Source organism: Vicugna pacos, chromosome 7 (assembly GCF_048564905.1).
Source record: "Vicugna pacos chromosome 7, VicPac4, whole genome shotgun sequence".
NCBI lineage: Eukaryota > Metazoa > Chordata > Mammalia > Artiodactyla > Camelidae > Vicugna > Vicugna pacos.
In genome coordinates this window covers 59,856,851-59,872,613 of record NC_132993.1, presented here as the reverse complement: position 1 = coordinate 59,872,613, position 15,763 = coordinate 59,856,851, and the positions used below count along the sequence as shown (strand labels likewise).

General features: G+C 41.9%; 1 protein-coding gene across 2 annotated transcripts in view; it reads right to left on the bottom strand.

Moving 5' to 3' along the window:
- Positions 1-15,763, bottom strand: part of SLC25A13 (solute carrier family 25 member 13) — a 179,144-nt gene that overhangs the window by 130,529 nt on the left and 32,852 nt on the right. For both annotated transcript variants that reach the window (XM_015242032.3, XM_006207611.4), the window contains exon 3: positions 9,474-9,616. In XM_015242032.3, coding sequence (XP_015097518.2) covers positions 9,474-9,616 — 143 coding nt within the window. The remainder of the gene's footprint in view (positions 1-9,473; positions 9,617-15,763) is intronic.

Sequence of the window (15,763 nt, the reverse complement as noted above, 5' to 3'; positions counted from 1 at the left end):
CCAGCAGCCATGCTGTGGTCCCTCTTCCAACCACCTCTAGATGACTAGTACATTCACCTCTCTCCTCAAACTGCCAACCCCTCCCTCAACCTGCACTTTCCCTCGCATCTATTTCCCAGAGAAAAACCAAGGAAATCAGAAGAAGACACCCCCTCAATCCCACCACCACATCTATACAACACCTCTGCCCTATGCAGCACCTCATTCGCCGTTTTTCTAGCTCAGAATCTCTCAAACTTTTGAGTCTCAGGTCCCCTGTATGTGCTTATGAATTACTGAGGATCCCAAAGGGCTCTGATTTATGCAGGTTGTACCTATCACATTCACTGGGTAAGAGATTAAAGCTGATGAATTTTTAAAGTATTTATCAATTCATTAAAAAGTGAGTACGCCTATTACATGGTATTATACATAACATATCTGTATGAAACATTTTCTAAAACACAAAATGTAACAAGAAAAAAGTTTTGTCTTTGCAAATCTCATAACGATCTGACTTAATAGAATACAGCTGCATTCAATCTGCTGTATTATGTTGTTTTGGTTGAAGGATATGAAGGATTTCAGGCTCACAGATTCATAGCTAGAAAAGGAAGGAGCATTTTTAATAGCTTTTTTAGATACTTGTGGATATTCTTCTATGATACTATACCAAATCCTAACAAGAGACAGCTTTCTTAAAGATTAGCTGCAGTATGGAATTTGAAACTGTACTAATGAACTTTTCACACTATTACGTTAAAATCTATGTCAAAAAGCAAGTCCCATGAAAAGAAGGACTAGCTCAGCACGCAACCTGAACCAACCGCTCAAGTGCTTTTCTTCCAACAACCATCACAAGACAATGACCAGCAGTCTTCATGCATGCTTCCATTCACTCAGAATTTGTAAAAGAAGTGTACTCAAGGGGGAGATTTAATAAAAATCAATTTTTACTGCTTCTTTGAGGACATTCTGAAGTGGAATTGGCTTCATCGTTACCACTGTTGGGGGAACACTGGGCGGTGAAGAACACACGGCCACTCACACTGCTGAGCTGGTGCTGAGGCACTGGCGGCTTTACCCACCATGACTTTTAGAACCATGTTTAAATACAACACAACAAAAAAGGCAGATAATGTCTTAGCATTTTTATGTAAATGGTTCTGACCTCATGGTCTCCTTGAAAAGGTCTCAGGGACTCCCAGGGGTCCACTGACCACACTCTGAGGACAGTTGTTCTAGAGGAACTGTCCATGGTCTCACAAAAGGCCGCCTCCTTCTCAGACAAGGTACCAGAATTTCTTCCTTTTCTCGCCTACATCGTCAATTCTCCACTCTTCGAAGTCAGTCCCAACAGCATGCATGATGTGGTTATCTACCCACTTTAAAGAGACCCTCCTAATTTATCCCTTCCCACCCCCTTAGGGATAAACTGGGAGCTCGAGGGTTACAGATACTAACTAATGTATATAAAATGGATAAACAACAAGTTTATACTGTGTAGCACGAGGAGCCATAGTCAATATCTTGTAGCAACCTATGGTGAAGAATGAGAACAAACATATGTATGTATGTTCCTATGTGACTGAAGCGTTGTGCTGTACACTAGACATTGACACACCATTGTAAACTAACTGTACTTCAATAAAAATATTTTTAAAGACATTAATAAAATATTTATACAATTTCAAAAAAAAGAAAAACAAAAAACCCTCCTTTCACCTCCCTGCCCTCTCCAGCTACAGCCCCATTTCTCACCTTCCCTTGACAGCAAAACTCTCCAAAAGAGGGCCTGGACTGGGGCGCAGAAGAAGGGGGAAGAGGAGGACAGCTACTCTTACATATGCATGAGAAGTGAAATCAGCACCCAGCCACTAATCAACCCTTTCTGGAATTAAAAAGAAAAATAAATCCGGGCACCTAACACTCCGGAAGGTTTTCTAATATGCCCGCCATAGAATACAAACCTTTTTAAGAACTCTTTTTAATTTACTCTCGGGCAGACAGTGTCTAGCCACCACACTGCACGTACCCCTCTATGATTTCAGACAGCAAATATTAACACAAAGTGAGTAATGCAAAAAGAAAGGGGGTTAATCAGACACCTTGAGAGAAAGAAAAAACAACACTGATTCGAGGAGAGCTGCTAATGAGGCTTTGTGTTTTGGTGGATTAATTTGGGAGTCTGATGACTAAGAAGAAAATTTAAGCTTCTCAGGTGACTGCTGTTGATTATTACCAAGTACTTTTTTTTTAATTAAAGAGATGTCTTTGCTTGATTCTATCATTTATGATGCAGGTGTTTATTGGAAGTCTGTGTCCACCCTAGCAGTGTGGAAAACTCCCTTTGTTAAGCAAACTGAAAGACCCCCTCGTACTGATTTGGGGTTCTGTTTGGCAGATGATGAGCATTTCAGACTGAGCACTGCTGATGTGTAAATGCATTACCCTAATACTCTTTAAGCATTGCCAATTGTAAACCTCATTAACTCCCAGCATGGGGCCGAGGCCTGGATTTCATCGCGACAGCCTCACAAAGTGAAAACAGGTATATAAAAATGATTTTATCATCAACAACATTATTATATTCTCCTTCACCTTGTGAAGTATTTAAAGGGCCATTTTCTTTTTCCCTCAGAAGGATAAATAGTGAGCATGGGAAAGGCAGAGAATACAATTTATTTATAGAGCTGCACGTTTTAAAACCCAAGATTTCTTTTTTTACCCTTTTCTTCTTTAACACCCTTATTCCTCATGACTCAGAACAGGAACTGTCCCAGGGCTGTTCTCTGCACTCTGAAAAGGATTTTGTGGATGCTAATTTCACTGCTATCATTTTGAGTCCACAGAACAGGGGGCTGATAAAGTGGTAAGTTGGATGTGTCAGCCCATCACTAAGAAACCAGGATTTCTGACCTTCCCTTTTTCAAAAGAAGAGCCAACTATTGTTCTCGCATAGAGTGCAAAGAGGTTCCACACGAGATGGAAGATAAACATGTAGCTGGTAAATCCATGTTCGATCCTAGCAAACCAGTTAGATACGAGAGCCGCCCAGAGTCTGCCCCACAGACAGGGGACCCATCACAGGCAGAGAGCACCCCCAAGCCCGAGGCCAGGCCAGCTTATTCAGGTCATTCTTAGTCTTCCCAGGTGAGATTAGGCCCTAGTGAAACAGCTTCTGAGACCCAGGCCTCTCTAATTAGAGTTCAGTTAATAAACAACAAATAAAACATGTTTGCAAAGCTCAAAGGGACACACACATACCTTATATTTCTCCCTTGCTCTTAGTACACAGCTATGTGAACAATGCATGAAAACTACACTTAAAAAGCTTCATTCTCATTTTAAACAAAAACATCATAATGACAACGAAACCTAAAAGATACATCAAAAGTTACACAGACAAACCTAACAACAAGCAACAGACTAACACGGTCCAGCCAAGGTCAGAGGGTCTGAGTGTCAGGAGCTCTTAGAGATCCACTTCCTCCCCCTCCTCAGGTGCTGAGAAACCCCTTCTCGCCCAGAGGTCTGTCTAACAAAAAAGGTTTCCAGGTCCGGGCACCCCAAGTTTCTCCTCATCTCCCTCAAGGAACTTCACAAATTGATTAAACTCATCATTAAATATATTAAAACAGTGGAATGCAGGGGAATCTAAACACAACAGGCAATTCGAAGGGAGATTGAGGACTGGAGAAATCAAAGGAAGTTAACAGCGAGGACGCTGTAGCAGAGGCAGATCATGCCCATCTCCCGACTCACAACATCCTTCGACAGCTCTCCAGTGCTCTGCTGATAAAAACCCCAAATCTTTCATTGGAAGTGCCAGGTTCCCACATAGTCTGGCAACAGCCTACCTCGTTCCCACCATGCCCTGCACGTTCCATGCCTCGCATGTTCCATGCTCCAGGCAGGCCAACCTCAGCATTTCAGAATGTGTTCCTTGTCTACAATGCTCTGTCCTCTGTCCCCCATCCCTGTCACCCTCCCAACTTTCAGGGCTCAAGTGTCATTCACAGGAATTCTTTCCTGACCTCCCCATAGGCATGAAGCCCCCTCTGCTGTCTCTCACACTGTGCCTCTTCTTCATAGCACTTATCATAAGATCAACTCACATTTATTTGTGGTTCTCTGATTAACGTCTAAATGAGAAGCACCAAGCAGGCAAGCACTCTTTTTTCCCACTCACCACAGTATCCTACACATACGGAACAGAGATAAGGTTCTCACATAGCTGCTGGATGACTGAGTGGACAGCCCTCCACAGGAAGCTCACAGCGTGGAAGACTGATCAAGCCACAACCTCATAAATAACTCAATCAGCATCACGAGTGAGCCAGAAATATAGGATCCCTCTGCCAACAAGCTGGAAGTGTGGAACCCGTGAGCTCACGCAGTGCACAGGTGTTGAGCGTCCATGCTAGAGTTCAGCCCAACCCTGAACATAGCCAAAGCCTCCAGGAAGAGGCCAGGCCCTCAAGGAGACAGTCTGCAACAAGGGTCTCTACCTGAAAACATCTGGATCCAGCCAAAAGCAACTACTGAAAAAAAAGCTATTTGAGGGGATCAGACTGGTTGGTCTCTGTTCTCCTAAAATCCTTTGCAAATACAGGCTTTCTCATTCCCCAAAGAAAAGAGCTATGTCAGAGTACTCGTTTCCCAGGGCTGCTATGATACATTACCATAAAGTGGGTGGCTCAGCACAGCAGAAATTCATCCTCTCACAGTTCTGGGGACCAGACGTCTGAAATCAAGTTATCAGCAGAGCTGCCCTCCCTCCAGAGGACAGTCCTTCCTTCCTCTTCCAGCTTTGGGTGGCCCCAGGTGTTCCTGGCTTCCATCTCTGCCTCTGTGGTCACAATGCCTCCTGCTCTTGCCAGTGTTATGTCGACTTTCTCTCTGACCCTTACATGGATGCTTGTGAGCATTTAAGACGCAGATAATCATGGTAATCTCTCCATCTCAAGATCCCAAATTTAACCACATCTGCAAAGACACTTTTTCCAAAAGATCACATTTCCAAATTCCAGGAATTATGACTTAATATCTTCAGGTGGCCACAATTCAGCCTTCAACAGTAATCTAGAATCTGAACTGGAACTTTCATTTCCCAATTCTTAGGAATAACAAGGGGGCTTTCATAACAAAGGGGCAAAACCTTCTTAGCAGATTTACCTTAGCCAATAAACTGATGTGAAATCGAAGCCAGATACTGGACTAGACACTGGAGATAGCAAAATATGCAGGACCTGGTCCTTGGACTCAAGAAACTACAGCAAGTGGACAGGACCTAACGAAAAATGAGTGTGCCAAGTCACCATGACGTCTGGGCCAACAGTCACTATTTTTAAATCCTAAAGTTGTCAATCTATCTACAAATAGCTTTTCAAATTTTAATAAAGTTATGCACTAAAATCCCTCTGGCCGGTCAAGCCAAGCGATCACACCCCAAAAGAGCCTGGCCAGATGAACGGCACCCCTCCAGCACGCCCTTGCTGTGGATGTGTGTGTTGTGCTTTGGGGTCGGGGGGCCACATGTGGCTTCTGTCATGTTTTTTTTTTCAAGGAACAGTAGCTGATCTGGGAGAATGATGTGTGACATATAAACTTGACAAACACTATGCTTCCAAAGAAAGGGAAAGGACGGGGAAATGAAGACATTCACCATTTTATGTTGAGAACAGATATACGACTACACCTGTTTGTGAAATAAATACTGGAGTGATGTGTCAGAGTTGGGATTAGAGGAAATGGCACAGGAACACCTAAATGGGTCTCAAACACTGGCCCTGTGCTACCAGCTCGGTTAGCTTAAACACCGGGCATGAGTTCCTCCATTCACCCAGTCCTTTTGGAAATAATTATCACAATACATAGTGAGTGATTAAATGTTTCTACCTTTAGAGGGTCCTCCTCTCTTCTTTATTCTTTCTTAGGAAATATTAAATAAAAGGGGGTAATGTCACATACAAGAAGATATGCGCTCCAACAGTACCTATTATAGAAAAGTAGAAACTGAAATAACTCTATAAGGACATGATTTCATAAAGTATGGCACATTAATCTGAATAGCACTTGAAAATACAAAAACTGACTGATACAGTCTAAAAAATTATAAAAGAGAATTACAATTAAAATGAATTCAAATTATAAAAAACGTTGACATGGGTTAAATTATGTAAAATACTAAGAAACTCAAAAATTTGTGGCAAGATGAGGAAGTCATGGATGGCTGTTTCCCTTTTTGAAACTGAGCTGTTCACTATTAATATTGCTTTTGCAACTGGAAAAAAAAAGTCATAGGGCAAAGGATTGAGGCCATCTAAGACATTCTGGGTCACAGTAAAACAGCAAGATATAAGATGATACAAAATCTGATAGAAAATGTCAAGTTAAAGAGGACTGCAAGGTGATGAGAGAAGAGGCAGCATGGATCTGTGCCAAGCCCTGGATGGAGCCAGGACAGGCCTGGGCACCTGTTGGCAGCAAACTGCTTGATCCTTCAGTTCTCATCTGGGAAACTAGGAAAAGAAAGCCAACATTTCAGATTTGTTATAAACTCTTAAAAAAAAATGCTATGTTACATTATATTATATATGGAAAATGTATGTTACATTGTTGGCATCTAATGAATTTAAGGCGTATTTTCGAAGACTGCATGTAAAAAGAAATAGGAAAACCATGTGTGTTAATGGAGGAGTGATGGAAAGGAAGCGAAGTCCATTAGAAGATACAATAATTGTGTAAAATTAATGACTAAATATATTAACGTAGCTAGGAATCAAAATGTTCACTGAAAGAGACACAAAATAAAAGATATAGAAAACCCCGAAAATGTTAAATTTAAATAGGAAATACCATTATAAACTTTTGATTTTTAAAAGTGTATTTCCCAGCTCTTCCCACTGAAAAGTCCGAGGCAGTAACACCCTCATAAGAACAAGCCAGCGCCCAATCCCTTGTTTCCGAGCACCAGCCCCAACTAAAGGAACCAGGGCCTCTGAGAGAAGAGTGACTTCCCCGTCAGAGGCAGGACAAATCCAAAGTGAGCCTGGAACATTTTATTTGCCAAAAGCAAGCACAGCTCAAAGGCTGAGGGTACAGCAGCCAGTTTGAAGGGACTCCCATCAATCTCATTGGGACAATTTGAGCTACTCAGAGAATACAGTAAAACCTTATAATGCACTGAGTTTAAAATGAATAAATCCATGAATTTATACCGATATAAAAGATTAAGAGAAAAAGAAAAGGAGTGAAGAAAGCTCTCCTCTACTGAAAAATGCTAAACAATACACAGAGAAGAGAGAGAGAACTAGAAAACTCACCACTTTTCCAACACCAGTGTAGCAACTGGTTCGGAGAAGGATCACCATGGATGTCAAGACCACTGGTTGAAAGGCTGCTGGGCAACAGGATACCCCACATCCCCTGGAAGCATCTGTTAACTAACTGCAAACAAAAATGGGTTCTGTACAGTGGAAACATCTAGTGGACACCACCTTAACCAAGGTATCAAATTGACCATCATCAACGCCAGGACAAGGTGCCTCCTGAGGAGACACAATAGGTAGTGGAGTCTCTCCTAACCTGCACCCCGAATCCAAGTCATGAGGAAACAATCAGATGAGTCCAGAACATGGGCCCTTCAACGAAATAACAGGGCCTGGATTTTCAATGTCATGAAAAAACAAAGGCAGGAGTCTGTTCTAGACTTAAAGAGATACAACTAAATATAATACAAGAATGGTGACCAAATCCTGGATTAAAGAAGGAAAAAAGGCAATGAGGCATTTGAGGTGGGGGGTGGGGAGATCTGATTTGAAAATGAACTGGATATTATGTGATATTTGACATGACTGCTAACCCTTCTAAATACGATAATTGTAAGAAGGTTTTTACTCATAGAAGATAAATCCTGAAGTATTATGTCTGCAGCTCATAGTTAGATGGTACCAGCCAAAAAAAGAAATTATGTGTGTGCATGTTTATGTGTAGAAAGAGCATTAAAAACTAAAAAGCGCAAAGGTGTCCAAAATGTTAATGATTAGTCAGTCTAGGTGAAGCGTATCTTTTGTGCATTCATCGTATTCTCTTAGCTTTTCTGTAATTTAAAAAAATGTTTATCAAGAAGGAAAAAATTGATCTTAAACCTTGAGTCAGATAATTCATACTGCATGTGAGCTTAGTCACACTTCCTCTGAATCTTATAAGCACACGGGATGTGGAAGCAACCAAATTTTCTTCACAAAAAAAAGTTTGATAGAATAAATTTATGTTCTGTCTAGCTTCATCCTGAATGAACTAGTGTGAAATATACCTCAGCCTCTCCCTGCACCACCCCACAGAGACCCTGTGAGGGACGGAAGGCTCGCTCGTACATGACACTTCCTACCAAGCAAAAGACCCCACCTTGGGGAGGAGATGGAAAACAGAAGTAACTCAAGTAACCGCTACTGGAACAGAGACGGTATAGTCCAGCCATCCGCCAGGGTATTACAGCGAGTGCAACTGCCTTCCACCTGCAAGACCTTCATCTGAGAGGTTACTTCCGTGAATGACAGAACAACAGGTGCGTAAGAATGGGGATGCGCTGGTGAAAACTGAGAGCATTCAGTTAAGTCAAGAGATTTTACACTCTGGTTATACTGCAACCCCATGCATGTGGGAAAAATCAGCCACGGGATCAACAGAGAAAGCTCAAAGCTAGAGAATGCTACCTCAGAATGGCAGCCAACTAACCTACCAAAGGGAGTGCAAGCAGGCGGCAAGGGCAGCAGGCTGTGTCTACTACAGTTCATACAGAGAAGGCTGATTTTTCTAGATTACACTTGGTTATTAGGGGACGTTTGTGTTCCTGCTACCAATATTTTGGAGCCCCAAATTCGGCACTTCATGGTGAAAGCCAACTGCAATCTTACACAGCTTAGGAAAGATTCATTTTTAAAATACATAAACAGAGAAGACGGGTAAGGGGAAAAAAATCCAAAGGCATTTTGCAAAGTGTCCTATTTACTTTTAGATGGCTCAGTTTCTCTCTTCTGGCTTGGGCAGAATGCTTTTCTTGGGGATTTGGAGTCATTATTCCGTCTGTTAGATTTATAGCATTTAATCATATGTGACATTTAAAAGTTATCGGAGCACAGAGAAAGATTATAGAAGTTATGTTCACAGTGCTATGTTTTTACATTTATTCACAATTGTTACAGTTGCCTTGAAAAATACCAGTACTACATACACTCAAGTGTATCTTCACACCACTAGACTACAGTAGTTGTGAAACCACAAAAAGTACACATAGAGAATCCCCAACTGTGATAAGAACACTGAAGGAAATGCTAAGGGTATTATTTCTAAAATAATGTATTAATTGCAATAGGTAAAGAAAATGCTCTTAAGAGATGGGAAGGCAGACACTGACTTCCTAATCATCAAAGCAACAGAAAGCTGTTTCAAACCAAAAAATTAAAAGAGATCATTAAAAATTAACATACCCATCTTTGGTCTGATCCACCACACCACTTAAAAGTTCCACAGTCTTTGGATTAGGCTGGCTTTCTCCAAAAATTTTCAGATATCGAGTGACGAAGTCATTGGGAGACATGAAAAATTCACCATTTTTTTCAATGCTTGCATACTGTTTAAAAAAAAGAGAGAAAAGATGTTTTATTCTCAAAAGTATATAATCGAGATCAATATGTGAAAGAGCTGAAAATACTCAAAGGATAAAATACAAGATATGACAATATACTCTTCACAAGGATAGTTATTTCCTGTCACTCCAAAGAAAAAGCAAAGACACATTCAGTTTGTCAAGCTTTATTTTCATACCCGTGGTTTTGAACTGGGGGCAGTTTAGCCTGACTGTCCAACTTACCAACACCAACGTTCTCCATAGCAAGCACCATGCAGGAGAACTAGCCTTCTCTGTATGTGACCTGCCTTTGGGGAACGAAATTCTCTAGCTCTGAGCTGCCTGTTTTCTTTTTCCCCACAGGGGACATCTTGCAGTGTCTGATGACGATTTGGACTGTCACAGCTTGGGGGAGGGGACTCTACCGACATCTAGTTAGTACAGGCCAGGGATGCTGCTCAACACCATACAACTCACAGGGTGACCCCTGACTACAAAGTAATGCAGCTCAAATCTCAGCAGTGCTGAGGTTCAGGAACCCTGGTTTACAGAAATGTGGAAGACAAATTATGTCTTGTTCTTTAGCAAGGACATAGAGCTTTTTTTAAAAAAGTAGAATTATGAAATCATGGATGAAAACAACCTAACTCTTTCTCCTCCATTCCTGTTTCAAGGGCAACAATGATGCCAAAAAAAGAGAAAAAAAAAAAGGGGGGATGACAAACAAGCTAAGCTAGAAAGCAGAGACTGTTAACAGCATGGCTTCTGTGGGATTTTACAAAAGCAGGTAAGAAATGCTGCTGTAGTTGGTGTCCTCTACATTCTAGAACAGAAAGCGTCAGTAACAACACGGTGGCATGTGACCTTTTTTCACAGCTTTCCCCCCGGATACCACCCACGATACATTCCTGGAAGTGGAACCTGCTCATTCCTGCTCCATGGAGCCCTGGGGGCAGCGGGAAATGCTGAGAAACAACATGGCGATCATGTGCATCCTTGTGGCGCAGGAGAGAGTATCTTGATCCTGGGGATCGAACAGTGATTTGGGGGAGTGGGGAGGTGACGACCATGAGCCACTAGAACAGACCTAGCTGGGTGACAACAGCCACTGGCGGCCACAGTGATGGGGGAGCATGGTGAAGGGAGCTGTAATGACAGCAACTCTGCTCCCTCTGTGCTGGCAGTTAAGCCCAATTAAAACTGTTTTAAAAAGTTACATGTTATTTCTACATTTCAGTCATCCCAATGCAGGATAAGCTCTTGGTTAGATACCCAGTTACAGGCTGTGGAGTCCCTCGGGCCTGCGCTGTGCGGGGCCCTGCTTCTGCCTCTGCCTCTTACCACCCGTATGACCTCAGGTAAGTGGCTAGTTTCCTAGGTCTCTGGCGCCCCACCTGCAAAATGGGGTAAGAACACTACCTGCTTTTAACGTTTACGCTAGAAATAAATTAACAATCATCTAACATAACTAGTACAATGCCATACACACAATAAGCACTTGATAAAGCACTAGAATATTGGTTTTTATTTAACATTTTTTAGCATAGCACAAAAGAAAAGCCCAAAGATGGCCCAATTATCCTAGTATTCTTCAGTTAGCATCGAAGTCGGCTTTCTGCAATCGTAGAATTATATTTTGATTTTCCTTACTGAGGCAAAACAAAACTGAAATATAAAAGAAATGTCACCACTAATTACAGCAATCCTATGATTTAGAATTATACCTATGTTTGCTTATCATAGTGAATAATTCATTTATTTAAAAACACAATTTAACTCCTCTCCCACCAGCAGACATTATTAGATTATTATTGGATTATTTCCAGTTTTTAGGATTTTTAAATAAAACTAAGGTAGCCAGCTTTGTATACATCATTTGTCCAAATTCCTGGCAACTTTCAAAGGCTAGACTCCAGAAAGAGAAACTGCTGAGTCAAAGGAGAGGAACTTTAAGGCTCTTGATACTTATCACACTGCTCTACGAAAAAGATTGTACCAATTTATACTCCCACCAACAGTGTGCGAACATGCCCTTTCCCCTCTTTGTCTATCATACTTCTGGCAAATATTCTTCAAGTTTGATATTATTATATAATTGAGTCTATAGATTTTATTCTCCTTTGCAATTTCTTCCATTACTTCTAAGTTTAGAAACTAGTCCTTCCTCATCTCAAGACTGAATACTCACCCACATGTTCTCTTAGTTTTTTTGAGTAGGTTTCTTTGATCTTTATGTTTAAATACACTGGCACTTTGTTTTTATATGTGGTTTGAGATAAGGATCCTCCAACTTGAGTTTCTTCCATTTACTCTCTTGGTTGTCCCAGGACCACACATCAAATCATCCTCCCTTCTGCGCTCTTTGGGATGCCATGCATCCCACATACTAAATTATCATACCGTCACCAGGGGAAGACTTAGCAATCAAGTCCACCTTCAGTACCAGTTCTGATCGATTGGCAATGGCCTCCTAAGGTCAAGATGTACTCTGAGGCTGTCCCCAAACTCCATGAGAGAATGCCAGGACGAGCTGACAGCTCTTGTCATCACTGCAGCAGGAAACATTTCAGGACTACCCTTGGCAACTCTTGTAACACAAGAGTACATGCATCTTAATTGCTGTGACTAGGGGGAAACCTCCGTCAGGACAGGATTTTTCTTCCCTTCTCACTGCCATACCCTCGAGTTCAGACTGTTGCCTGCCAGATAATGAAACATGTTCAGTAAGGATCCACTGAATGAATATGAGGTTAAAAAACATTGCAGCATTACTTTTCTCTTGGAAGTCTTCTTGGCCATAATCAATCACTCTTTGATTTTCCCCCAAAGGATCTTTAGAATCATTGTCAAGCTGCTGACCCCTAAAACAGTTCCACTGAAAATGCAAAATAAAACTACAATGCAATGTCACCATTCATACACAAGATAATTAAAAAGAAATCACAAGTGTTGGCTAAATGTGGAGCAAATGCAACCTGTGAACCGCTTTAGAAAACTGCTTGATGATATCTACTCAACTGAACACACACACAAGCACAGGCTCAGCAATTTCAACCGTAAGTGCATCTCACAGAAACGTGTGTGTAAACACACACATATATGGTGGGGGGAGCATGTGTGTGTAGGTACACACACACATAACAGAAAACATGCTTTAGAATTTTAATATCCACAGCAATATTATTTCGATGTTGTGTGCCATTTTGTTTTTTGGTTTTTGGCTGCTTTTATCATTCTCTGTTCTCTTCTTCCTTTTTCAGTGTCTTCCCTTGTGGTCTGATGATTTTCCTTAGTGATGTATCTGTGCTCCTCTCTCTAGTTTTTGTGTCTCTACTGTAGCTTTTTGATTTGTGGTTACAATGGAGTTCACATATGTTAACCTGTAACTACTTGTTTTCAACTGACAGTCATGTAAGTTCAAACCCATCCTATAAGATCTACATTTCCTACTCCCACCTCCACTACGTTTTGTTTTTGATGTCATATTTTATATTTTCATGTCTCTCTTAGCTGTTCATTGTAGTTTAGTTAATTTTTCAACTTTCTTTTAAAGTTCATACTAGTTAATTTAAGTGTTTGATCCACAGCCTGGACTATATACTTGCCTTTACCAGTGGGATTTTTCCCATCCTATACTTTTTTTTATTTCTTGTTGTAGCCTTTTCTTTTTCACTTAAAGATGACCCTTTAATACTTATTGTAAGGTCAGTTTAGTATTGATAAACTCAGTTTTTGCTTGTCTGAGCAGCTCTTTATCTCTCCGTTAATTGTGAAAAATAACCTTGCTGGGTAGAGTACCCTCAGTTGCAGCATTTCAGCATTTTAAACAGATCATGCCACCCTCTTCTGGCCTGCAAAGTCTCTGCTGAAAAATCAGCTGACGTCCTTATGGGGGTTCCCCTGTGGGTGACTCTTTGTTCTTCTCTTGCTGTGTTTAAAATTCTCTATCTTTACCTTTTGCCATTTTAGTTATGATATGTCTCAGTGTGGGTCTGAATGGGTTCACCTTGCTTGGGACTCCCCGTTCTCTCTGGACCTGGATATCTATTTCCTTCTTCAGGTTTTGGAATATTTCAACAATAATTTCAGCAAATAGATTTTCCACCCTTTCTCCCTCTCTCTTTTCCTTCTGGGATCCCTATAACGCAAATGCTAGTACACTTGCTGTTGTCCCAGAGGTTTCACAAACTATCCTCACTTTTTTTAAATGTTTTCCCTTTTCTGTTCTGACTGGGTGACTTCCATTACTCTATCTTCCAGATCACGTATGTGTTCTCCTCTATCACTTAATCTGTTATTTCCTTCTAGCGTATTTTTCATTTCAGTGACTATCAGTTCTGACTGGTTCTTTTTCATATTTTCTAGTTCTCTGTTAAAATTCCCTGTTCATCTACCCCTTGCCCCAGTTCAGTCAGGATTCTTATTACTGTTGCTTGGAACTCTTATCAGGTTAGTTAATGATCCCTGTTTCATTAGCGGTTTTTTCAGGGGTTTTTTCTTGTTCTTTCATTTGAAACATATTCCTGTCTTCTCATTTTGCTTTCTGTTTTTCTCCATGGAATTAGGGAGAACAGTTACCTATCCCAGTGCTGAAGACACGTCCTTGAGTGGGAGCACCCCTCTGCAGTCTGCGTGTGCCCAGTGGCTCTGGTGGGAGGGTGGATCTGAAGTGAGCACGGGCTGCGTCTTCTCTGGGGTGTGCTGGCAGCTACCACCTTGGTTGGAAGCAGGGCTGGGAGCTGGAGGGGCTGCGGCAGAGCCAAGTACAAGCCAGGGCTCCTCTCTCTTGTGCTCAGTGGCCATCTCAGCCCTTTTGGGGTGGGGTCAAGGGCGAGGGGCTGGGGCAGGAGCCCTGAGGGGGCTGGGCCTCTCCCAAGTGTGACGGCAGTCTCTGCCTTGGTTTGGGACACGGCCGGGCCTGGGCTTAGGGCTGCACCTAGGTTAGAGGCTGGGTGGGGACCAGAGAGGACGTGCCACACCACTGAGCTGGCCCCACCCCATGGCAGCATTACTTTGGAGAGTAAAACAGTGGAAAATAACTCAAAAGTCAACCAACAAAAAAATGTTTAAATGAATTGTGGTATAGTCACACAATGGAATACAACACAGCAATGAGACCAACACCAACTACACACGACAACGTGGATGAATCTTACAAATAAGAGTGAAAGAAAACAGACACAAGAATACAGACTGTCTGATTATATTTACATAAAGTTGAATACCAAGCAAAGCTACTGTATGGTGATAGAAGTCAGACAACTGGATACCCTGGGGAGGGGTGGGTATTGACCAAAGGGGCATCAGATGGCTTCTGGGGTGTAGGCAACATGGGGGGGGGGGTCTCTTCGCGAACATTCAAGGAGCTGGACATTTACAATCTGGGCGCTTGATTTATACCTCAATAAATAGTTCACAATGAAAAATCTGATATTTTATCTGCCTCATCTTTTAGAGGTGATAAAGAAATCATCTCAAATGTAAGAACATGTTAATCTGGACATAAAAAACAAGTTTTCTTCGGTTTTCAAAATCAGCTCATTACGAAGGCTGGGGTGGTCCGCCTTGTGATTATAGCAAGGATGTTAAAGGTTCTTCCTTAGACTGATGGACAGAGGCGGACCCTAAGAAGAACACACTGACAAAGGCAGCTCTGCCGCCCCTGAAGCAGTGAGCAGAGGGTCCCTGTCAAGGGAGTGGACTTCACCTCACAGCTGCTGCATCTTTAAAATGTTCTTTAATCCTTCTTTGGGAACAGATTTTTACTAATGACCCAAAGCTTCTCTCCCTCACAATCTGTGGACATTTTAGTATGATTAAACGTATACTTATGAAATGGGGACTTTCAGGACTCTTTGCAGAACTGAGTATAATACTAATCGTGATGGTTAATCTTCTGTCACATTGACCAGCCAAGAGGTGCCCAGATGAAACACTGCTTCTGGGTGTGTCTGTGAGCGTGTTTCTGGATGAGACTGGCATTTGAATCGGTGGACTCAGTAAAGCAGACTGGCCTCCCAGTCCCATTGAGGGCCCAACAGAACAAAAGGTGGAGAAAAGGAGAATTCGCCCCTTTACCTGCCCCTTTGCTTGAGCTGGGACCCGTCTTCGCTGGCCCTCAGACTGAGATTTACACCATCAGCCCCCGCT